At 36.9% G+C, this 25,969-nt stretch overlaps 1 protein-coding gene across 1 annotated transcript in view; it reads right to left on the bottom strand.

Moving 5' to 3' along the window:
* Window positions 1-1,979, bottom strand: part of LOC150103900 (uncharacterized) — a 132,480-nt gene extending 130,501 nt beyond the window's left edge. The window contains exon 1 of the mRNA XM_090397091.1: window positions 1,776-1,979. Coding sequence (XP_090253217.1) covers window positions 1,776-1,979 — 204 coding nt within the window. The remainder of the gene's footprint in view (window positions 1-1,775) is intronic.
* Window positions 1,980-25,969: the final 23,990 nt, after the last annotated feature.

The raw sequence follows: 25,969 nt of genomic DNA, 5'->3' as shown, positions 1-25,969 counted from the left end.
TGGAATGTTGAGTATGAGGGAAGATTGAGAAGATGTAATTTGCAGAGTCTGGTGGAGAGGAGGAAGAGGGGAGATATGATAGAGAGACCTACAAGTTGGTAAGGGGTTGTTATAAGATCAATGGTGGAGAAGTTCTATAGAGAATAGTGGGAGATCAGGGGCGAACCAGAGGTCATCCCTGGAAACTGTATAAAGAGAGTGTGAGTAGGGGAGTGTGAGGCAGGTTTTTTTTGTGCAGAGTTGTGAATGATTGGAATGCCCTGTCTGAGAATGTGGTGTCTGCAAAGAGTTTGAATGTGTTTAAAACACGGTATGATGAGCTGTGTGTGTGATAAAATTACATCCCACATGAGTCTTTGACTCCATGAGGTCTTTGGGTAATAATAATAATAATATTATTATTATTATTTATATGAGCATTCCATGGAATTCAAAAGACTCATCGCAGATGACCCACTCTATCCATTAACACAATGTTATACATCTCCTTAAACTTATTCATTGTTGGGATGCTCACAACTACCTCTGGCAGTTCATTCCACTCATTCACCACTCTCGAAGTAGTTTGCACACCCTTATTAACCACACTCTTAGACCCCCCCCCCCCCGATTGCTGTATACTCTCTGTTACATAATGCCTAAAGTAGTTGTTCCTCAAAAACTCAAGAAATTCATTCTCTTTGTCCCCAGATGATTTTTCTTCATTCCAGTCTGTATTACCATAATTAAAATCATCCATAATGATAATTCTTTTATTGTTAGCTAGACTTATTAGCCTGCACATTTCTTTCTCACCTGCCCTCTACATTACCAGGTCTATAGCAACATCCAACATAGATATTTCTTTCTACTCACCTCTACCTCATACCATACTGCTTCAAAACTACTGCCATTGTTCGCTTCTACCATCTCCACCTTAGATGGGGTTAACTCCTCTGCTACCATCAACAGCACTCCTCCTTCCCTTCTGTCTTGCCTATACTCCAAAAGCCATCATATCCATCCATCTCTATTCGTGTCAGAATATCATTCTCACCTAACTATGTTTCACTTATCCAACAATTTTTGGGTAAACATACTCTATTAATGCTACAGCTTCATACCCTTTATTTCAAATACTTCTTACCTTCACTTGCCAGCTCATCTCTATTAATACTGATTTTACATCTCTCCTCAGATCTGTTTGTTTTCCCCATGTCCCTGGTCATCCCAGTCCTTTCTTGTACACACATACATCCTCTCCTGTATCCTTCATCCACTCTTCTCACACAGTCTCCCTATCCAGTACAAACTTCCCACCTGTTTTGTGTTCCTTCTCTTTCATTGTCTTCACTCATGCCACTCACCTCTACATTCACAAGATCTCTTACCCTAATTACCTGCTAGTCCAAATCACCTCTACCACCTCTTGCTTCCTCAGTTCTTCCATTCGCTTCAGTCATCACTCTCTATTGCAGCTACAGTTTCTCCAGCTGATGCACACCAAATCCATTTAAATATAGCCTATCTCTTTTATACAGCTCCCTCCATCACTTTTTCATCACTCTTTCTCTTCCCACATCTCTTCTAGCATCTTATTCATAATCCTCACTTGAAATCCTGACTCATCATTATCATACCTGGGCAACACACTGACTACCTTTCCTGTTATCACATTGCTACCATACTGTTATCTTTTACTCTCCTTAGCAACTTCTTGATATCTACCCTTACATTCTCCTTGTACCATCCAGATGATTTGTGTCTACTACTACTAATAGACACAAATCATTTACCACACCTCTAATAATCAAATCTCCATACATGGTCGCTCTTGAATCATTGAACACCTTTTTCACACTGCCATCTTTTATTCTGGTCTTCCTCTCCCATCCATACATATCCGTTATTCTCCTCATTTCACTCCAAAATTGCCTCATCTTCACCAACTCTGATTCATATCCTGAATTAACTTCTTGCTGCTCTACCAGGTCTGTCATACTTTCATCCTCTCTACCTATCACATTTTGTTATCTTACTCCGGAGTTTAACTTTCGCATATGCTATCATACTGCTAATTTCATTCACCTCATTCATACTCTCTTCACATTTTTTTTTCACTACTGTTTAAACCAGGAACTCCATTCACTACAGCATTTTCACAGCTTTCTGCAATAACTATTGCTACTGTGTGTGTGTGTGTGTGTCAAAAAAAAAAATAAAACACACTCAATCATACAGTCATACACAAGGATACTACAACCAGGTGAATAGCATGATCAGTTCCTCAGCAGATGCCCTTTAAACATATGGCAAAATTCCATCTAGATGTCAATAAGACAGGAACTAGATGGAATTTTGCCATATGTTTTAAGGGCATCTGCTGAGGAACTGATCATGCTATTCACCTGGTTGTTTAACGATACTCTTGTAATGAGGAAAGTTTCTAAGCAGTTGAAGAAGGATAAAAAAAAGTGGCATTGCATAAGGATGATGACAGAATGGAAGCATCAAATGACAGAGTACTTTGCAGTTCTTCTATTGTTGTTAAGATTTTGGAAAAATTAGGAAGAGCTCATATACAGAATTGGACATATGAGAATGATATTATTCATAAAACCATCATTGATTTGATAAAGGATAATTATTATTATTATTGCACCCTTCATGGAGTTGGCAGACTCAACATGGGTAGTTCATTCAACTGACAACATATTTATCATACTGAATCTTAAAATCCTTAACTCTCAAAGCATTAACAACATACTTGAATTTTATTGAATGTAATGCATTCCATTCATTGACAATTTTCCATGCAAAAAATCTACTCTGCACATCCCTTTTCACGACACTTTTACATAATGTCAAGGGATGGCCTCTGGTTCTTCCCCTTGTGCCTTCTACTCTTTTGATAATCTGCTCTGGATTAATCTGATAAAATCTCTTCACTAACTTAAATGTCACTATCATATCACTGCTTTTCTTCCTATCCACCAAAATCTGCAATCAACATATCTTCAACCTCTCTTCATAGCCAGCATTCCACAGTCCTGATATTGTCTTATTCACTCTTCTCTGTACTCTCTCCAGCATTTCCACATCACATTGAAAACCAGGTGAATAAGCACAACAGTCCAACTGAAAAGTTCTTCATACAGTGGCACAACTACCTCTTCATCCCTATATGTTAGAGTACTTCATATCATAGCAACACCACTGTGATATGCAGTCTTTGCAACACTTGCAATATGCCCTTTAAACTTTAGTCTGCTCAACATCACTCTCAAATCTTGAATCTCATCTACTTCCTGGAGTACAGCACTGTCAGTATAGTGCTATACTCCTGGAAGTATACCTATAATTATTATTATTATTATTATTATTATTATTATTACGGGTATCTCCATGGAGTCAGTAGACTCATCGCGGGAGACCCAAACTAGCAAAACAATATCTGTCATATCTCTTCTTGAATTCATTTACAGACGAAGAGCTCACAACTAAGTCAGGCAATGAATTCCACTCATTCACCACCCTCCAGGCAAAAAACCTTGTTCTGACACCTTTGTTAACCACACTCTTCTTTAATTTCCAGAGATGACCTCTTGTTCTTCCATCACTATCACACAGCTGAAACATTTCCCCTGCATCAATCCTATAAAAACCTTTTAGTAATTTGAATGTTTCTATCATATCCCCTCTTCTTTGCCTATCAACCAATCTCTGCAATCCACAAGCTCTCAATCTATCAATGTAGGGAGTATTTTTTATATCACTCACCAACTTGGTCACTCTTCTCTGAACCCTCTCCACAGCCTCCTGATCTCCAAGGAATCCAGGTGACCAGACCTGAGCACAGTAATCCAAATGTGGAAGTATCAATGCTTTATAAAGGGGAATAATAACCTCTTTATCTCTGGATGTCAGTGTGTTCCTCAACAACCAAGTAATCCTATGTGCAATCTTGGACACCTTAGCAATGTGTCCTCTGAACTTCATCTCCCTATCTACCAATACCCCTAAGTCCCTAGCCTCATCAATCTCTTGGAGTACCTTTCCATCGATGTAGTACACAGCTGGTAATCTTTTAATCCCAAAATGCATGACTTTACACTTTTCCACATTGAACTGACATCCATTTTCTTTTGCCCATGTTACCAGCTTATTTAAATCCTCCTGCAAACTTTCAACATCAGCTTGATTTTTTATTGCACTACACAACTTTGCATCATCAGCAAACAACTGAATATCTCCCTTTAAGCCGTTTCCTATATCATTTATATACAAATTAAACAACATTGGCCCAAGCACAGAGCCCTGAAGTACACCACTGTCACCTGCCTCATTCTGGACTCGGCTCCTCCATACACCTTATGGTATCTCTCCCTGAGCCATTCTCCTATCCATATCACCAATTTAATATCCATTCCCATCTGCTCCAATTTGCGTAACAGTGTTCTATGGGGTATCCTGTCAAAAGCCTTAGCAAAATCCAGAAGTACCACTGTGTAGCCAGTTCCTTTGTCCAACTCGGATGTTATTCTATTATGAATAGTTAATAGATTGCTAAGGCAGGATCTACCTTTAACAAAACCATGTTGGCCTCTATAGAGTATCATATCCTGATCCACCCATTCTTGAATTTTGTCTTTAACCAATTTTTCCAATACTTTTACCACTACTCCTGAGATGGTGATTGGTCTGTAATTCAATACCGCAGTTTTAGAGCCACCCTTATGCAAAGGAACCACTTTGCCTAACTTCCACTCCCTAGGGACCATACCAGAGTTCAAACTTAAATTAAATATCCAGGTAAGAGGGGTTGACAATTCATTTGCACCTTCACGCAACACCCGAGCTGATATTCCATCTAAGCCTACCGCAGTGTTTGCATTTAAGTTTTGCAATATATTTAATACCTCTGATTCTTTAGCTTCAATTCTCACATTAGGTATTGCTATAGGTATAGAGATATCCTCACTTGGGTGATAGACTTTTGAGAAGTGATCCCACAGTAACTCGACTATTACATCTGATTTTGTCACCTCAATACCATCAGCACCCACTAAGGTTATCCTTCCGAAGTCATTCTTCCTCTTACTTGCCACATAGCGGAAGAACTCTTTGGGATTACCCTTGATCTCTTTGGCTAAGGTCTTCTCATAATCTGATTTAGCTTTTCTTACTATGCTGGTAACCTTCCTAGCTTGAGCCTTGTACTGCTCATGGGTGTCCTGATCGCCCTTCTCCTTGTAAATTCTCCATAACATTTTCTTTTTTTGCAGTTCAAGCTTGATACTACTGCTCATCCATCTAATGCCTGCCTTGTTTGACCTCCTGACCATAGGGACACAATCTGATATTGCTTTCCTCAGATACCCGCTGATTTTATCCCAAGCACTGCTAACATCTTTCCCTTGCAATATGTTTTGCCATGGGATGGCTGCAAGCTCACTCTGAAGCTTGTTATAATTGCCTAACCTGTAGTTCCGTACATACCCCTTCTTAATAGAAAAATCCACAGATTTTGCAACCTCCCAAGTCAATACCACATGATCGCTTTCACCAACTGGAGGTAACGAGGACACCTTACTTATGCATATAACCTCTGAACCAATAACCAGGTCCAATACTCTCACACCACGTGTCCCTTCAGTTACGTGCTGTTTCAAGTAATTATCTCGTAGAAGATGTATGAACTCCATTTCCTTTTTGCTACGTGATATTTCCTCCTTCCAATTGATATCACCATAATTAAAATCCCCCATAATAATCACTAAGCCTTCACTCATTGCACTAAGTTGCTGATGCATGAATTCAATATCTTCCCCCGTACTCCCTGGCCTATAGCAGCATCCAACTGTATATTTGGTTGCGTTGGTCACTATTTCGCACCAGACTGCCTCAAATGAACTCTCATTCACATGTCTATCATCATGATATACTACTTTCTTTGGCTGCAACACATCAGCTATCATCAACAGTACTCCTCCTCCTGTTCTATCTTCTCTATCCTCCCTGAAAATACTGTACCCTTCACATTCAATTCCAGTGACCACATCTTCTGCTGACAGCCAAGTTTCACTAATGCCTACAACTTTTGGTAAGATTTCACTGACTAATGCCAAAAATTCTTCTCTCTTATTTCGAATGCTTCTAGCATTGGTATACAAAAATTGCAGATTCCCTCTAGATCTTGTACCGGCTTTAGAACTGATATATAAGTCACTAACTACCGTAGTCCTATGCCGATTTTTATCCCCTCTCTTCTGCAATTTATTCTGCCTATAAGGATCAATAAATACACAATCAGTGCTAAAGTTTCTCTCTCTTACACTCAACCTTTTCAATATTAGTTTCCCTGCACAATAACTTCAACCTGTTCAGAAAACAATAACTCCTTCAATCGCTTATGTCCTTCCATGTTAAGATGCAGTCCATCTCTAGCATACAACTGCCTTTTTCCTTCAAACACACTCCAAACATCAACAAACTCCAGACCTCTTTTTCTGCACATTCTTGCAATCATATCATTCATTATCATTGCTCGTCTACTTAACTCATAATTGTCAAAACGAGGCAGCACGCACACTATTCTCCCATTGACACTTTTCCTCTTCACAATATCTAATAATGTTCTTAAATCTTTTCCTACCCGATTTATACTACCTCTCAGGTCATTCGTACCCACCATAACTATCATCTTGTCTGTTTCATGCCCTCTCTTTATCGCTAAAGCCACTCTTTCTATTGTCCCATCAGCCCAGCACTCCTCATGCATACCACTCTCCATACCCTTAATCATAGAATCACCATATATTTTACCACTCTTAACTTCATTCAAGTCCACACTCATGGACTCATTCTCTACACTATTCAGCATGACTCTCCCAGCTTCATTACTCAACTCTCTATTACTTACCCCCCCACTCTCACTACATCTCATTTCTTCTAGGCCACTTGTGGTTTTATTATGTTGACTCCCAATCACTCCCATACTATTTATTACTGAATCATTCAAAGACTCACCCATATGTAACCCTGTTCTAGTTACTTCAGCTAAAGTAATCTCTATAGTCCTAATTTCTCTGTTTAACACATTAAACTCAGCTTTAACTTCCAGAATCTCCTTACCGATCACTTCCACTTCCTCATGAAGAAGTACATGGCCTTATATTTCTATACAACAAAATGAAGCACCTTGCACTTATTAATATTAAACAATAACCCCATTCATCTGTCCAAGCTAAAAATCTATTCAAATCTTCCTGAAGAGAATTAACATCAACAGGTGCTACTTATAATACTCACCAACTTTGCATCAGCAAACAGCTGAAGATTCACAGTCAGTCTACATGATATATCATTTAGAAACAAGTTGAAAAGCAGAGGTCCAAAAACAGCACCCTAGGGCATATCACTGATTATATTGCTTTTTTTTTTGAGACACTCCATGCACAACTTGTTGGTATCATTCAGAGAGCCAGTCACCAATCCATCTAACCAATATGCTATCCATTCCCATCTTCTGCAGCTTATACACCAATTTATCCCACTGGTGACAGTGATCATGATGTACTTTTTGGGAAGTATCGAATTGTGTTGATGCTCCAATTAAAACAGGTTACATGCTGAACTAAAAAGCTGGAAATTATGATCAGCTTAGGAGAATACTATCTTTGGTCCAATGGTATCAGTTATTAAGTGGGAAAAATATCAGCAATGTATGGGAATCTTTGAAAAAGTGCTTAAATGTGGTGGTATCTGATATCTCTAGTGTTCAAAGAATAAATAGGTTGGGATTGAAATGGATGTGCAACCTTATTAAGCAAAAATGCAAGTAAATTGCTAAAACAAGATCTGCTCTTTACAAATCCATGCTGATCTTTATAAAGTATACTATGTTCATCATCCCATCTTATATTCCATTCCTAACAAATCTCTTCTGTTGTAGAATCATGCTTGTGGAGTGGTTTGTTGATAACTTCACAACATGTAGTTGTTAATGAGGTATTGATATTGCTGTCATGACCATGAGTTATTTGTTTGGTAAGTGGTGAAACAAGAAAGGATAACTGCCAAAAAAAAAGAAATATATATAGAATTATAAGGTGGGTGATTATAGGAAGCTCTGTAGGCAACTAGCATCAATACATCGGGTAGATGAGTTGTACATGAAAGAATTAATAATGATACTTGTCCATTTAACTCCTACTGGATTTATCCTCCTAACTGTGGGTATGCAATCTCATACCGTTTCATTCAAAGGCTCCTGACCATTTTCCAATGTACTCCTAACAATTTCTTTATAGTTTTTTATGTCATAGTGCTGCTCCTAGATGACTCTTAATTATACCCCTTCTTAACTAAAAATTACTCACGTTTATCTACCTTTAAGATCTAGATTTCCTGATCACTCTTGCTAGATAGAGTGGGGGGGGGGGGTGGGGGGGGGGGGGGGTGGGGGGGGGGGGGGGTGGGGGGGGGGGGGGGTGGGGGGGGGGGGGGGTGGGGGGGGGGGGGGGTGGGGGGGGGGGGGGGTGGGGGGGGGGGGGGGTGGGGGGGGGGGGGGGTGGGGGGGGGGGGGGGTGGGGGGGGGGGGGGGTGGGGGGGGGGGGGGGTGGGGGGGGGGGGGGGTGGGGGGGGGGGGGGGTGGGGGGGGGGGGGGGTGGGGGGGGGGGGGGGTGGGGGGGGGGGGGGGTGGGGGGGGGGGGGGGTGGGGGGGGGGGGGGGTGGGGGGGGGGGGGGGTGGGGGGGGGGGGGGGTGGGGGGGGGGGGGGGTGGGGGGGGGGGGGGGTGGGGGGGGGGGGGGGTGGGGGGGGGGGGGGGTGGGGGGGGGGGGGGGTGGGGGGGGGGGGGGGTGGGGGGGGGGGGGGGTGGGGGGGGGGGGGGGTGGGGGGGGGGGGGGGTGGGGGGGGGGGGGGGTGGGGGGATACACTATATGCACATGACAATGCAATACTAGCAAGATCTCCCAGCACCAACTAGCAATCACAAAACTTCAAGGTAATATCAGTACACTGGAGAAGTAGATGGCAGACTGGAGGATCCAAGTAAACCACCCCAAAAGCTCTGCAATACTATTTTCCAGAAAGAAGATCCTTAGCAAGGACGATATTCATCTATTAGGAGTTAAGGTTCCATGGCAGACAGAAGTCAAATATCTGTAAACTGCAACCGCAGAAGCAAAGTAGATATACAAACAAAAGTTACTTATCTACAGGATGGTAATACCCAGTCATCACTTGCACTTCCCGTGCATGGAGCTCTACCTGTGAAACAAATATTCTAAAATTACAGAGAATCCAGGACAAATGTCTGAGAATGATTCTGGGAGCCCCATGGTTTTTCAGAAACTCCCAGATCCATAGAGAGGTCAATATTCCTCACATTTCTTCCCTTCTCCATGATCTAACAGGAAAGTTCTGCATTAAGACAAGGAATCACGCAAATCATCTGATCAAACTAGGTACTGACTACAATGAAGCAGAATATTGCAAACACAAATGACCCAAGTCAATCCTACGTCTAGCTGAACACAACTAATCTCACTGCCTTCATATTGTGAGCATAAAGCTCAATTACACCCCACCCATAGTTTTTCCTATTCAGACAAAGGGGAAATATGAAAAGCATGTATGCTTCACCCATCCAGCCAGTAACGTTCTGAGAACACATAATCATATCCTAATGAAAATTAATGTTGATTTCGTTGATTTTAATAGAGAAAGAGCATTTATTTACCATTTATTGTATCGTTAAGTCTGATATATAGAATTTCGTGATTGGTTAAGAAACAAAAAAAAAATAAAATAAAGATTTCAAAATAGGTGCGACTTAACAACAATTTCGTAAAGTGTAGATGAAATATCATACAATTAAACATGAAATAAAAAAAATTGTTTAGAAATAAAGATTTTTAAAATATATATATAATATTTTTAATATATATATATATATATATATATATATATATATATATATATATATAGAACGTTTTTTACCTTGGGTGTAATATATGTTAAAGATACCAAGTTATTTTAAATATAAACCTGGTTTTTTACTCCATTTCCCAAGTAAGAAAACAGATAAGTCAGTCAAGTTTGCGCCCTGCAAGTGTTGTAGCTGACTCTGCACGTAGCGCAAATCCAAGGCAACTCGTGGTAAAGGTAGTATAAGCGCTGATCACTAATCTTAATATTTACTCTTAATGCAAAGCACATCTCCTGGAGGAGATGTATGATATATTAATACAAACTTTTAATACTTTTAATACAAAGCATCATACATAATCCTCCAGGAGATGTGCTTTGCATTAAGAGTAAATATTAAGATTAGTGATCAGAGCTTATTCTCCCTTTACCACGAGTTGCCTTGGACTTGCACTACGTGCAGGGTCAGCTAGACTTACAACACATGCAGGCGCAAACTTGACTGACTTGTCTGTTTACTTACTTGGGAAATGGAGTAAAAAAGCAGGTTTATATTTAAAATAACTTGGTATCTTTAACATATATATATATATATATATATATATATATATATATATATATATATATATATATATATATATATATATATATTATATATATATATATATATATATATATATATATATATATATATATATATATTTTAGGATAACCAAGCAATTTTATATGCTTGGTTATTTTAGCTCCTAATCCCAAGTATGCAAACAATTAAGTTTGCGCCTGAAACAAAGTTCAAGTCTAAAGATGGTACAACACCAGGGCAGCTCATTGTAAAGGTGGTTAAAGCTTTGATCACTATTCTTAGTATTTTCCCATAATGTAAAGCACATCTCACTAGAAGATGTATACTGCAATGCATTATGGGTGGGGTCACTACCCAGACCGGTTTCGACCTTTTTTGAGGTCTCCTCAGTGAGTAGCTAGACCCTAAATACCAAGGTTTTAGTAATACAAAGCCTTATCAACTTTACCTATATAAGTTGCAACAAGGTGTATTAAGTTTTAATAAAAATCTCTGGAGGAGATATTGATGGGAATAAATTTTTAACTTGGGTATATTGTATATTAGGATAACCAAGCAATTTTATATGCTTGGTTATTTTAGCTCCTAATCCCAAGTATGCAAACAATTAAGTTTGCGCCTGAAACAAAGTTCAAGTCTAAAGATGGTACAACACCAGGGCAGCTCATTGTAAAGGTGGTTAAAGCTTTGATCACTATTCTTAGTATTTTCCATAATGTAAAGCACATCTCACTAGAAGATGTATACTGCAATGCATTATGGGTGGGGTCACTACCCAGACCGGTTTCGACCTTTAGTGACCCCACCCATAATGCATTGCAGTATACATCTTCTAGTGAGATGTGCTTTACATTATGGGAAAATACTAAGAATAGTGATCAAAGCTTTAACCACCTTTACAATGAACTGCCCTGGTGTTGTACCATCTTTAGACTTGAACTTTGTTTCAGGCGCAAACTTAATTGTTTGCATACTTGGGATTAGGAGCTAAAATAACCAAGCATATAAAATTGCTTGGTTATCCTAATATACAATATACCCAAGTTAAAAATTTATTCCCATCAATATCTCCTCCAGAGATTTTTATTAAAACTTAATACACCTTGTTGCAACTTATATAGGTAAAGTTGATAAGGCTTTGTATTACTAAAACCTTGGTATATTTAGGGTCTAGCTACTCACTGAGGAGACCTCAAAAAAGGTCGAAACCGGTCTGGGTAGTGACCCCACCCATAATGCATTGCAGTATACATCTTCTAGTGAGATGTGCTTTACATTATGGGAAAATACTAAGAATAGTGATCAAACCTTTAACCACCTTTACAATGAGCTGCCCTGGTGTTGTACCATCTTTAGACTTGAACTTTGTTTCAGGCGCAAACTTAATTGTTTGCATACTTGGGATTAGGAGCTAAAATAACCAAGCATATAAAATTGCTTGGTTATCCTAATATACAATATACCCAAGTTAAAAATTTATTCCCATATATATATATATATATATATATATATATATATATATATATATATATATATATATATACACACGTGAAAAATTTCTAAACAATGAGGTAGGTTTCGGTCTCTAGTAAAACTAAATCTGTTAAATCTTATTTCAGTTAATAGATATTTTGGAGGGTCTGCCATGATTAACCACATTAATATTTCGCTCTGTGTTTATTGTTCTCCTCGATATAGTGGTGAGTACAAATGTAGCAACTTTTGTCGATAGATGGCGATACGTTACTAAGTCAGTCGACTAATTTCAGTAGCGTGCATGCATGAATACTCCAGAAAAACTCGTAGCTAAGCAAAAACTGACTGTACAGCATCCGGAAGTGCGATCGCCTAGTGGTTAGAACTTTGCGTTTTGGTTGCAATGACCCAGGTTCGAATCCTGGTCACATCAGCTTTTCATTTAAAATAATTATTTTATTTTAAATAAAATAAAGAAGACATACCCATGTTTTTCTTTCCCCATCCAAATACACAATACATCTGGCAGTAATGTTCTTAATACAGTTTAGCAACATAATTAGCGGGTGTCGGAATTTGTTTACAAAAATGTCAGTCATATAAAGTGGAAACTCATCTCTTCAGGTGCAAGTCGCAATGGGAAACTTCGAACAATAATTGAAAAAAGAGTGAATGTAATGTTTCTTTTATATGCTTCTCCTCAAGAAGGAAAAAATAGGAATTGTTTTTTTTTATGTATGCTTTCGTGATAATAAATTTGTTATTTTCCTTGATAGATGAGGTTTTCTGAGTGTCTGCTATTCCTTCTTGTTGCTAATAAAACATATTTTGAGCTAATCTTTCCTTTGCATCAAACTGGTCCATCATATCAATACTTATCGCCCAACGAGTCTTGATGTCAAGTTTTGGTATCTTATCGTCGCTTATCTCACCCACAATACAATACGCAAACGCAACACCCCACATGATCTCTCTGACAGAAGGGTTCCCAGCGAAATTCCAAACATTCCAAAATCTATAATAACACACATTCACGTCACTATTCCTTATCTTATCTTGATCATGATCTGGTTAAAAGTGTCCTACCAATCACAACACGATTCCTTATCCAATAATATATCTTCCTTTCCATTCAAAACAATAACGTCACTTATTTACAACTAACAAATGACGTCACTTATCTTCATCTGATAACAACAAACATTCATGTCATGATTCCTTATCTTATCTTGATCTTGATCTGGTTAAAAGTGTCCTACCAATCACGACACGATTCCTTATCCACTAATATATCTTCCTTTCCATTCAAAACAATAACGTCACTTATTTACAACTAACAAATGACGTCACTTATCTTCATCTGATAACAACAAACATTCATGTCATGATTCCTTATCTTATCTTGATCTGGTTAAAAGTGTCTCACCAATCACAACGTGATTCCTTATCTCTACAATCACCCATAATTCCATACGCAAACCAAAACACAAGAACTGAAGTCATTGACACATATACCCACAGGGAAATTCCAAACCCATGACATCACACACACAATGACATCATCAGATGAACAACCAATCAGGTTACGATTCCTTATCTTATCTTGATCTTGATCTGGTTATTAGTGGCTACCCTACTACTTTGGCTGTTAGGCTGATGTTCTTAGAATACGACATCCAAATTTGGCAGTCCCATACATCCAAATTTGTTGAGGTTTGGTAAGATTTTCAGAGCTGTGCTGATTCTAGAAATAATCTCTCATATTTATACTTGCAGCGGTATAATAAAGTGACTTCTTTGAGCGTATTTTTGGTGGGATTCCAAAGCATGGTTAGCAAATCCTGAGTGGCTGTATAATAATGATAGTAGTGGGCAGTATATGGCGATGTATGCAGATAGTGGATAATGGCGTAGAAGTGTGGAGTGTTCCCCTCTCATGAGACTTGATCTCCTTGGAGGTTTCGTGTAACAATAAAGCAGAATTTTTCTGCTCCTATGGAGAATGATTCATAATATGCTAAATACTTTAGTTTGGTGCACATTATGTATCGACAAGGAGGCGACGAGAGTATAATTACTTAAGTTTATTTTTTATTGTTTATGTATGGGAGTGATTTAAGCAGACTTTAGAGATTTAGGTATGTACCGTGCTTCGAAGCCTTTTTCATTTTTATTATTAACAGAATGTAGTTGTGTGTTTCTTCTGATTACCTATATCTGGTCCTTTGTTTTGATTAATCTGATGAATTGCAAGTGACAATTCTTCTTTTGTTACAGTGGGGACCAGATTATACTGGAATGTTCGTAGCACTATTTTAGAATATTTCTTCGTATGAGTGGAGGATGTTTCTTGCAGGTTTGGACAAAGTTCGCAAATTGAAAGTTGTTTACTAACTCTTTGAGGTATTTGAGTTGGCAAGCAAAGTCATATAGCAAAGAAAAGCGTTTCCGGATTGTGCAAAGTAAAAAACAAACCTAAAAATTTATAAGAAATTAATGAAAACAAAAACGTATCCAACCTCATTGGCTCGTGCAATGAATCATTGAATGAGCCAATGAGGTTGAATCTCTCTCTCTAATTAGAATTATTAATTTCCATTTTACCTTAAAGTGAATAGAATTGTTGCAAGATACCTTCAGGGCAGATTGATGTCTCTTCAGCTTGTTGAATAATAACATCCGCTACAGTGAATGCAGGAGCCTGTGTAGCTCAGTGGATGTGGCGTTTGCATACCACAGCGCTTTGCCGCACGAAGGAAGACTTGGTTTCGAGTCTAGACAACGACTAGAGGAAATTTTTCTAACCTTTTTTCGACCGTTTCCCGAGTTAGTCGATCTCTGGCACGGGCAAGCGGGTTTTGCCTCCCGGAAACTCGGGTTTTTCGTCCCAGAAACTCAAGAAAATCGACCGTAGAACCCACATATTTCAGACATTAAATATATTGTGTTGGGGTTAGGGACCACGAGATGGCTGCACATTTGAGCCGTCTCTCTTCACTGTGTACCGCTTAATTAGTGATAGCCTTGGGCCATCTATATCTGATTGGTACCAGTGGAGATTGAACTGCCTACTCAGTCTCCAAAAGTTAGATAGGACTAAATGGCCTCGCCTACTCCCGTATACGGGAATAAAAAGGCGTTAGCTGATTTTTTTTACAGTGAATGCGGAATCATCTGCATATTCATCATGCCCAGTACTTCCATACACTCATCAACGATCTTCAGAAATGACGAATATTCCTCGTTTGCTCCGATTCTATTCAAAAAAAAAAATCAGCTAACGCCTTTTTATTCCCGTATACAAGGAGTAGGCGAGGCCATTTAGCCCTATCTAACTTTTGGAGACTGAGTGGGCAGTTCAATCTCCACTGGTACCAATCAGAGATAGATGGCCCAAGGCTATCACTAATTAAGCGGTACTCAGTGAAGAGAGACGGCTCAAATGTGCCGCCATCTCGTGGTCCCTAACCCTAACACAATATATTTAATGTCTGAAATAATGTGGGTTCTACGGTCGATTTTCTTGAGTTTACAGGACGAAAAACCCGAGTTTCCGGGAGGAAAAACCTGCTTGTCCGTGCCAGAGATCGACTAACTCGGGAACCGGTTGAAAAAAGGCTTAGAAAAATTTCCTCTCGTCGCCGACTAGACTCGAAACCAAGTCTTCCTTCGTGCGGCCAAGCGCCGTGGTTGGCAAACGCCACATCCACTGAGCTACACAGGCTCACTTCCGATTCTATTTGGCTATGAAATTTATTTTTTTAATTTTAAGGTGTATTAAACTTTCCTTTCATTTAATCTACATTCTTCTGTAATTTAGAAGATATAACTGAATTTTTCAATAAAATTATATATGCAATAAAATTTTATATTAATTTATAAATTTACTTAATTTTCTTTGTTCTAGTAATCTAATCTATTATCGACTTAAAATAACAGTGTTGTTGGATAATAAAAAAATATTTCTTTCAACTTTTAGTATCATAATGAAACACAACCATTCAATAGCTTATCTATAAATGCTAGATAGAAATATAACATAGAATTATATATACATTCATATACAGAGAGAGAGAGAGAGAGAGAGAGAGCAGTTTCGTGTATTTATTGTATCGTTAAGTCTGATATTTGGAATTTCGTGATTGGATAATAAATAAAAAAATAAGATTTCAAAATAGGCAGGTTTGGAGGCCCTAAGGTAGCAGCCCCACCACCGAACTCACTCTGCGAAAGGTTGGTAGACAATCCAGGGGAAATTTGCAATTACTCGCGAAGCTCTGAACAAGAAAAATAGGATGGATTTTATCGGAATTGACCCGGCTAATGAACAGGGACTTCTCTTTGAGAAATTAAAAATAGCTATTTGAAATGACCGTGGAAATACACACAAAACTAATGAGCAAAACCGAGAACTAAAAATTAGAAACATTGATGTAGCAGCAAGAACTAAGACAAAAAAGAAAATGTAGGGATCTCAAATTATGGCAGATTATGTCATGATCTTCTCTGGAATTCCAGAAGACAAATGGACTTCATTTAGGGTTGCAATTTGGATTAATTAAAAATGGAAAAACATAATTTCGTATTATACTTGGGTATCAGACACAACAATCAAAGTTAGAATGGAAATTATGAATCAAACATTCAATATTTTCGGAATTTATGCACCAGTAGATGGAAAAGATGAAGAGACAGAAGAATTTTATGGAAAATTTCATGAATGTATTGATCAAACAAATAAAAATTAAGCAACAATGTTGATGGGAGATTTCCCCGCTAGAGCGGGACATAACCCAATAACAGGATGCATTGGATCGGAGGGAGAAGGAGAATCATTAAAAATGGAATTTTATTAAGAGACTTCTGCATATTTAACAGTCTAAAAATCTGCAATACTTTCTTCAGGCATAAAAATATACATAAGAGGAATTAAATCAATAATAGATTCGATTATTATTTACAGCCTACTAAATAATAATATCAAGGATACAAGGGTTTTTAGAAGAGGCAAAATTAATAGTGATCACATGATAGTTGAAAGCAGATTTGAATTCATAAAAAGAATCGCATACTTCAAAAGAAAAAAAAGATAACGAACGAACATCTAATAAACAGTTTAAAATTCACCTCCCAGAACAGGAGAGTATCAGAAACTTATATAAAAGCAGAATAAAAGATAAAATAAAACCACCTACAAACAATATTGAAGCTGACTGGAAAAATATAAAGAAAACCATACTAAAAGCAGCAGAAGAAAATTTAGGATAAAAATCAAGGAAATACAAAAAAATGACTCAGAACTTGAAGTGATGACTTATAGGAAAAAACTGACTTTTAAAATCTATCTGCAGAGTAAAAACACTGCTGACTATATAGAATACAAGCAACTACGGGTTGTAGTAAGAAAGCTTTCCAGAAGTATACACAGAGAAGATTGAAGTAAATATGTTAAATCATTGGAACAGGATATCACTGGAACACAAAGAATAGGTTTTAAAATTTTCAGGCAACTATAAACAGCAGAAAATGACCAATTAGGAAATAATATAATTTCCAAAGCGGATTGGATAGAACATTAGAAAACAATGTGGAATGAAAAACAAGAAATACAAAACAATGCCAAAACTCACAAAATTGAAGATATCACACAGGGAAGTACAGAAGAAGTAGCAACTGAAGAATTAGAAAAAAGAATTTAAAAATTCAAGAAATAGAAAAAGCACAGGTCTGGATAGAATATGCATTTAGCTCTTTAAATATGCAGACAACAGCTTAAAAGAAAACCTACTTAAACTCTTCAATAATATCTGGAAATATCAAAAGATCCCAAAAGAATGGGAAACTGGAGTAGTAATAAATATTCACATAAACGATCCCAAGGACAAATGTGGAAATTACAGAGGCATTACTCTCTTAATAACAGTATGTAAACTATGTGCAAACATTTTAAAGAACAGGCTAATTAAATATACAGAAAATTATTTAGAAGAAGAGTGTGGTTTTAAAAAAGAGGGAGAGGATGCACAGATGCCTTTTTCACAATGCAACAGATCATAGAAAAAAGAAAAGAATCTACTCTGCCCACTTTTCTTCTATTTAGTGACTACGAAAAGGCGTATGATAACATGAAGAAATCTATTCCTGAAACTATTACAATATGATAAAATACCTCTTCAATTAATTAATGCAATAGAACTTCTACACAGAGAAACAAAAATTTATATAAAATTTGCAGATGAAACATTATCAGAACTTACAACTATAAATAAAGGAATGAGACAAGGTTTCGGCTTATCCCCAATCCTATTCAACATTTATATAAACAGAATCCTAAAAGAATGGAAAACAACTGTTCAAGATGGAGGTAAGCTAACGAATAATATACAGCTAAATAAAATACTTTATGCAAATGATAAAGTACTAATTTCAAATTCAGAAGATAATCTCTAAATCGCAACTATCTAAATATCTAAATGAAATAGCAAAAAAATATAAAACTAAAATATCTGAAACCAAAACAAAAGCTATGGCAATGTTTACAAACACCATTCAAAAAGTCCAAATTATGCTTATCAATAAAATAATAGAACAAATTACAGAATTCAAATAATTGGAAAATATAATCTCGCAATAGACTACTGATTCACAATTGGAAGCAAGAGTAAAAATTTAGAATAGAATGAGTGGCATAATAAAAAGAAATTTGGGGGGAAAAATGAGTAAACAAATTCAATTAAGATTACATAACATGATCTCTAAACAAATTTGGTAGTGAAACTTGGATTCTAAAACAAAGAAACAGACAAAGACTAGAAGCAGCACAGATGAAGTTTCTAAGACCTCTGCTGGGACTCACTAGGTTAGATAAAAAGAAAAACTCAGAAATACGAGAATGATTAGATACAAAATCCTCAGATAAGAAATAAATGAATATCAGAAAAATTGGCTACACCACACAGAAAGGTTGAATAACAATAGGATCCCCAAATTAGCATATAAATATAAATCTACAAGAAGAAGAAGAAGAGGCAGCAGACGTCCAAGATTAAGATGGAAGATCAACATATAAAAAAAATCAACAAAAAAGCCTATACCTGAATTGCTGAGACGACGAAGTCTGATATTTGAGATTTCGTGATTGGATAAGAAATAAATAAATAAAGATTTCAAAATAGGTGAGACTTAATCAATTCGAAGTGTAATGTAATGAAATATTCAATAATTAAACATGAGATAAGCAAGTTGTTTAGAAAGATGGATTTTTAAAATTTTTATTACTTAAAGGTACTATGTGGAGCTAAATTACTTCTAATTTTTTGAAGACTGGTTGGCAGCCAGTCGCCATCTTTCAAACTTTGACTGATAACTAGTCCAAATCATTAGAGAATCAAAGCTTTTCACGAGAGACAGAGAAGACACTAGACAGATTTAGCCATCTCTTGGCTCTATACCCTCACACTCATAATATTGTCTGTAACAATATGAGTATCTGTCTTTTAAGTAGGGAGATACAAGAGGAAGTCCGGTGCCGAAAGTTATATTCGCATAAACCCTCCAGTAAAAATTAAAAACTTTTTAGCTTTCAATTTACTTGACTATAGAAAGATGATGGATCTTTAATATTCCAATTTATATATTACTACATTTGCTAACTTCAAGCCTTTCTGTCTCTATATATTCTGGATTTTGATATTTATTTAATGCTCTGAAAATATTTATTCATAAAGGATAATTATTATCAATTAACATGAATTTCAAATCATAAGAAGTATGATTTGAAATTCGTGTTGTGATGTCCCTTGAAACCATGAATTTCAAGGGACATCATAAGAAGTTTTGGTGTCTGTGTGCGAGATAGAGAGATACATAGATCAGACTGCCAGCAAAAGAAATGAGCATGTGAAATATTTGTAAAGTTCAAAAACACGATAATTCAGGAAAATGAGATGGGTCTCATTCCAGAAATTGGGATCTGTTAAATCTTAATTCAACTGATAGATATTTTGGAGGGTCTGCCATGATGAATGACATTAAAAAAAATTTCCCTCTGTGCTTATTGTTCTCCTCGATATAATGGTGAGTAAAAATGTAATAAACTTTGTCTGATGATTGCAGGTAACATTAGCAGCTGAAGCGTGTATTTAGGAAATCACAAAGACATTCGCGTTAAACAGCCGTCATCGTCTAGTTCTTAGGTCATTGCATTGTGGCCGTAATAAACCAGGTTTAAATCATGGGGAAGGCATTTTTCCCCCTTCTTTGCTGCACCTTATTACTTGCTTGACACAACGTCCTTGTTGCGAATAGGATTAAAAGAAAACTTGGGGTTGGGGAGATATTACAATAATAATAATAAACGCAACAAGCTAAACCATATAAATATCAAAAGAGCGATATAGAGTCAGAAATGAATTGCCAGTATCATGACTCTCAATAAATGCAATACCACAGAAATATAAATATTTCGCAATATACACACAGCCAGGGCCGACAGAAGCGGGCATACAGAGCATGCTGGCGCCGCTGCCAGGACACGGTTCATAAGTTCATTTTCAAGAAACAAAATTTTTTTCATAAAAACAAAAAATTCTTAGAATGATCAATATTAAAATAAATAGGGATCAATATTAATATAAAAAGGCCAGATACACCGAATAAAAATTTTAAAAAATTGTATATTGCCGACTCTTTATCAGCTGGCTGTTTACAATTTCGCAGCGAGAGCAGCCTAAATGCTTGCCTGCAGAATGTTGTGTCTACTGCAGTCTATCTAAAGTGAAACGGTGAACGGGTTTTATGTGCAGAAACGAATTGTTGTGCAAAACATTTGTTGCTAGTTAACCAGTCATGGTATGCATCTCAGTAGGCTACTGACAGTAGAGCAGTGCGGACCATTCTTTCGTCTCTGTGTCGTGTTGTGTAATATGGTACTCATCTCAGTAGCTTACTGACAATAGCGCAGTGCGGATTATTATTTCGTCTCTGTGTCGTGTTGTGTAATAATTTCTTGTGGGTATAAAATAGAAATGGAATCAAAAGTTTAAAAAAAAGTTATCTGGTGCACAAAATCGTAAGCGTCATCTGCGAAAGAAGCAGATATTAAGAAACAAATTGGGGCTCTTAATAAATTTGTTAAAATATTAAAATATTCTGATGCAGATTGTAACCAACTCGATACATCAGAAATCAGAGTTGAAGAACCGTGCACATCATCCAGTTTGAAAGTACTATTGCAACTATTGAACAAGATAACAAGATGCATGATTTAAGTGAAAAACAGTTAGGAGAAGATTTAGTTGTAGTTCACCTCGAAACTAATACATTGTTAGTCTCTGTAAATTTAGAAGATCCAGGTGAATGGGGAAATATTGATGAAAAATTACGAGTCGTTTAAATTGAATTGGGGTCTGTTCAAAAGAAAATTATAATATATCCCAGAGATACATATGGTCGTAAATTTGACGAGACGTATTATAATAGAAAAATGGGAAACAGAGAGCTCGTGCCAAGAACATGGCTCATTTATTCCGAAACTTTAAATTCTGTTTTTGCTTTTTTTGTTGCAAACTTTTCACACCTACTGAATCAAGTAGTTTTGTAGAAGGTTATAATGATTGGAGAAATGTAAGTACAACTTTGCATAGACATGAGACTAGTTTAACTCACATGAAAAATTTCTTAAAATGGAAGGAACTTGATAAAAATTTAAAAAACAAAACTACTATTGATTGCCAGACTCAAAGCGTGTATGAAATGGAAAAGAAACATTGGACGAGTGTTTTAGAACGTTTGATTGAAATTATAAAATTCCTTGGTAGCCAAAATTTAGCTTTTCGCGGATCATCAGATAAATTTTATGAAAGGAATAACGGCAATTTTTTAAAATTAGTTGGACTGTTTGCAAAGTTTGATCCCGTAATGGAAAATCATGTTGAAAGGGCCCTACAACGAAACAGTAGAGTACACTATCTGTGTAAAGACAGTCAAATGAGATATTGGAAAGTTTAAGTAACGTAATCAGGGATACAATTTTATTATCAATTCGAAAATCTAAATATTATTCCATAATTTTAGACTGCACACCGTATGCAAGTAAAACAGAACAAATGACCATTATTATTCGCTTTGTTTCCTGTGAAAATGGAATTGTCAAGATCAGGGAAAACGTTTTAGGTTTTGCAGATATATCAGATTCCACAGGACGTGGTTTATATGCAACAATAATGGAACAACTGGAAAAATGGAACATTCCCATTGAAGACATGCGAGATCAAGGGTATGATAATGGGCCAAATATGAAAGTGAAAAAATAAGAGCTCCAAAATTTGCTTTTGAACAAAAATCCTCGAGACTTTTACGTGCCATGTGCTGCTCACACTCTAAATTTAATCATTAACGATGCAGCCAAAGTGAATGCAGATACAATTAGTTTCTTTGCAATTATTCAAGAAATATATAATTTCTTTTCATTCTCCTACAAACGTTGGGCAATCCTTTTAAAGTTCGTAAAAAAATTAACATTGAAACAGCCTTCAGAAACGCGATGGGAAAGTAAAATTAATGCAGTCCGCCCTCTACGATATCAGTTAGGAGAAATTTATGCACTTTTTGAAATTTTAAATAATGAAAATTTTAATAAAGAAACTCAGCATGAAGGACAAACATTATGTGCTAAAATAATGGACTACAAATTTATTTGCTCTCTTATAACTTGGCATGATTTACTTAACAGAATAAACCCTGTGAATAAAATGCTTCAAGACAAAAATATGAACATTACACTTGCTTTAGAATCTATCGAAAACTTAAAAATATTCTTACAAGAGTATCGATTAGATACAAATTTTAAAGAAGTTCTAAAAACGGCAAAATAACTGAGTGAAGAGGTGAATGGAGAACAAGAATTTAAAACTGGTACGGAAGTTCGACGACGAAAGAAGACACGACAATTGGAATACGAGCATCATGACTAAACGCCACAATCACCAGAAGATAAATTTAGAGTGAATGTGTTTTATACACTTCTAGACGTTGAAATGTGTTCGTTAATAGAACGTTTTGAACAACTAAAAACATATTATGATCATTTCAATTTTTTGTATAGATTACTACAAATTAATAACGAAGATTTACGAAGATATTGTGACGATTTAGAGATTCTCTTGAAGGACTGGGACAATAAAGACGTAAATGCAATAGAACTATATGACGAGTTATGTGCTTTCCGGGATATTTTTCGGAAGGATCATTTAAATATTCAAAACCCTTTCGATATTCTTAATTTTATTGTGTCCAATAATTTATCTTTTCCTAACTTTTAGTGTACCGAGCCGTGAACGTTCCTTTCCCAAGTTGAAATTGATTAAAACCTACTTAAGAACAAGTATGTCCCAAAAAAAGGCTTGTTAGTTTGACGTTAATAGCTATTGAAAATGATATATGTGCGGAATTAGACGTTAAGACCATTATTTCTAATTTTGTGAATATGAAATCAAAAACCATAAATTTTTAATAAAAAATTTCATAAAAATAATAAAAAGTATTAATTATTACTAATTATATGAAGAGTCTAAGGCTTCAATTCGGCGACATGAACTTATTTAAGTTAAGGGATATTACATCCCATATTGTTTCTTAGCCGAATAAGAAACTCAAAGAGTTTCATGCCGAATAAGAAACTCAAAGAGTTTCATGCCGAATATAGAAACTATATAAAGTTCGGCGATTCCAAGCGTAAGCAAATACCTGGATAGTGCAGCACCTGACCTATTTGGTAGTGCAAACTGAGGCAACTCATAGTAAGGGTGGAGCAAGGTCCGATCACTATTCTTGGTATTTACCCATAATGTGAACTTAGCTCCTAGGAGCTGTATTACTGTTCTACATTATGAGAGGTCACTACCCAGACCGGTTTCAACCTCTATTGAGGTCTCACCAGTGAGTAGGTAGACCTAGTTAATACCAAGTTTGTAGCGAACAGAAGTGATTGGAGCTTGATTCACCCTAACTATGAGTTGCCTCAGTTTGCACTACCAAATGGGTAGGTGCTGCACTATCCAGGTATTTGCTTACGCTTGAAATCGCCGAACTTTATATAGTTTCTATATTCGGCATGAAACTCTTTGAGTTTCTTATTCGGCTAAGAAACAATATGCGATAATATCCCTTAACTTAAATAAGTTCATGTCGCCGAATTCAAGCATTTGGCTCTTCACATAATTAGTAATTTATTAGGACACCTTCTTGACAATTCTCATAGAAGGGATGTAAGTTCTGTTCGCTACAAACTTGGTATTAACTAGGTCTACCTACTCACTGATGAGCAGGGCGGATCTGCCTTTGAGAGGTTCCACTTGGAGGTAAGTTTTTGCCTGTCTCTGAGTGGGGCCACCGCTGAGATTACGGCTCTGCTTGGTGGTGGGGTGAGCCTGCCACTGGGTAGAGCCAATGCCGAGAAGCTCTTCTCGGTGACGGGGTGAGCTTGTCATCGAGTGGAACAACTGAGTTGGGCGATCTTTCGGGATCGTCTTATTTTTAGAGCCTGCTTCACCTATACATAAGGTTGAAACCGGTCTAGGTAGTGACCTTCTCTCATAATGTAGAACAGTAATACAGCTCCTAAGTTCACATTATGGGTAAATCCCAAGAATAGTGATCGGAGCTTGCTCCACTGTTACTATGAGTTGCCTCAGTTTGCACTGCCAAATGGGTCAGGTGTGCACTATCCAGGTATTTGTTTATGCTTGGAATCTCCGACCTTTATATAGTTTCTATATTTATTCGGCTAAGAAACAATATGGGATGTAATATCCCTTAACTTAAATATAAAAAGTATATTTATGTAATTTAATTTATTTTCTGTTATTCTGTAAAGATGTTATTTTTTGAATACTTATAAAGGGTGTCCCAAAATTCACGCAAGAAGTAATTTTGATAGAAAACAGAGGTTTTTAATTAAAAATTGTAATTTCTTATTGATTTATGAAGTATACAGTATAGGGTTATGCGTGGAATAGCATATCGGGTAAATGGCCTCCACAGCTTTGCTGGCACATACGCACGCTTTTGTCGAAATTTTCCATGACCGTTTTGCATAAATGTGGCTGAATTTCGTTGATACAGCGCTCAATTTCCTCCTTCAAGGCGTGAGTGGTCGTGGGCTTGTTGGCATAAACCTTAGAATTCAAAAAACCCCAAAGAAAAAAGTCCAACGGCGTTAAGTCACATGATCTGGGCGGCCAATTCTGATCACTAAAACGGGAAATTATACGACCAGGAAATGACTCATGCAGTAATTGAATTGTTTCTCGGGCTGTATGGCATGTGGTACCGTCTTGTTGAAACCACATGTCGTCCACATCCATATCTTGCAATTTAGGCACAAAAAACTGGATTATCATGTCGCGATAGCGAGCACCATTAACTGTTATTGCCTTACCAGCCGCATTTTCGAAGAAGAATGGACCGGTGATGCCTCCAGCCCATAATCCGCACCAAACAGTGACACGTTGTGGATGCATTTGTTTCTCAAAATCAGTCGTGGATTTTCTGAACCCAAAAAATACAACTTTGTCGATTAACGAAGCCATCAAGATGAAAATGAGCCTCATCGCTGAAGATGATTTTGTTCGAAAAATAATCATCCACTTGTTGTTCCATAATCCATGAAAATGCGTTGTTCTTTCGTGTAGCACTCCATTTTTAATAACCCTGAACTGTCAGCTCTCACGCTGTCTTTTTTTTCTCTCGTTGGCAACACTTTACCGAACAAATGGCACTAAATTTAAATCTTGCGTGAATTTTGGGACACCCTGAATATACACAATGGAAAACATTTTTTTTTTATTTCAGTATAAACATTTCAGTATACAAATCGCTGAGTACATTCATTTTTGATAAATATATTTTTTTTTACATATGTACAGTTAAATCTTTATTATTACACTAACAGTTCGATATAGAATACTAAGAAACTGCTGAATTGAACTTTTTTTTTTGT

This window comes from Typopeltis vanoorti, chromosome 8 (genome assembly GCF_054136105.1).
Source record: "Typopeltis vanoorti isolate ZY-2024b chromosome 8, IOZ_Tvanoo_1.0, whole genome shotgun sequence".
Lineage (NCBI taxonomy): Eukaryota > Metazoa > Arthropoda > Arachnida > Uropygi > Thelyphonidae > Typopeltis > Typopeltis vanoorti.
The sequence above is the reverse complement of the archived record's forward strand: the minus strand, read 5'-3'. Positions and strand labels throughout refer to the sequence as shown.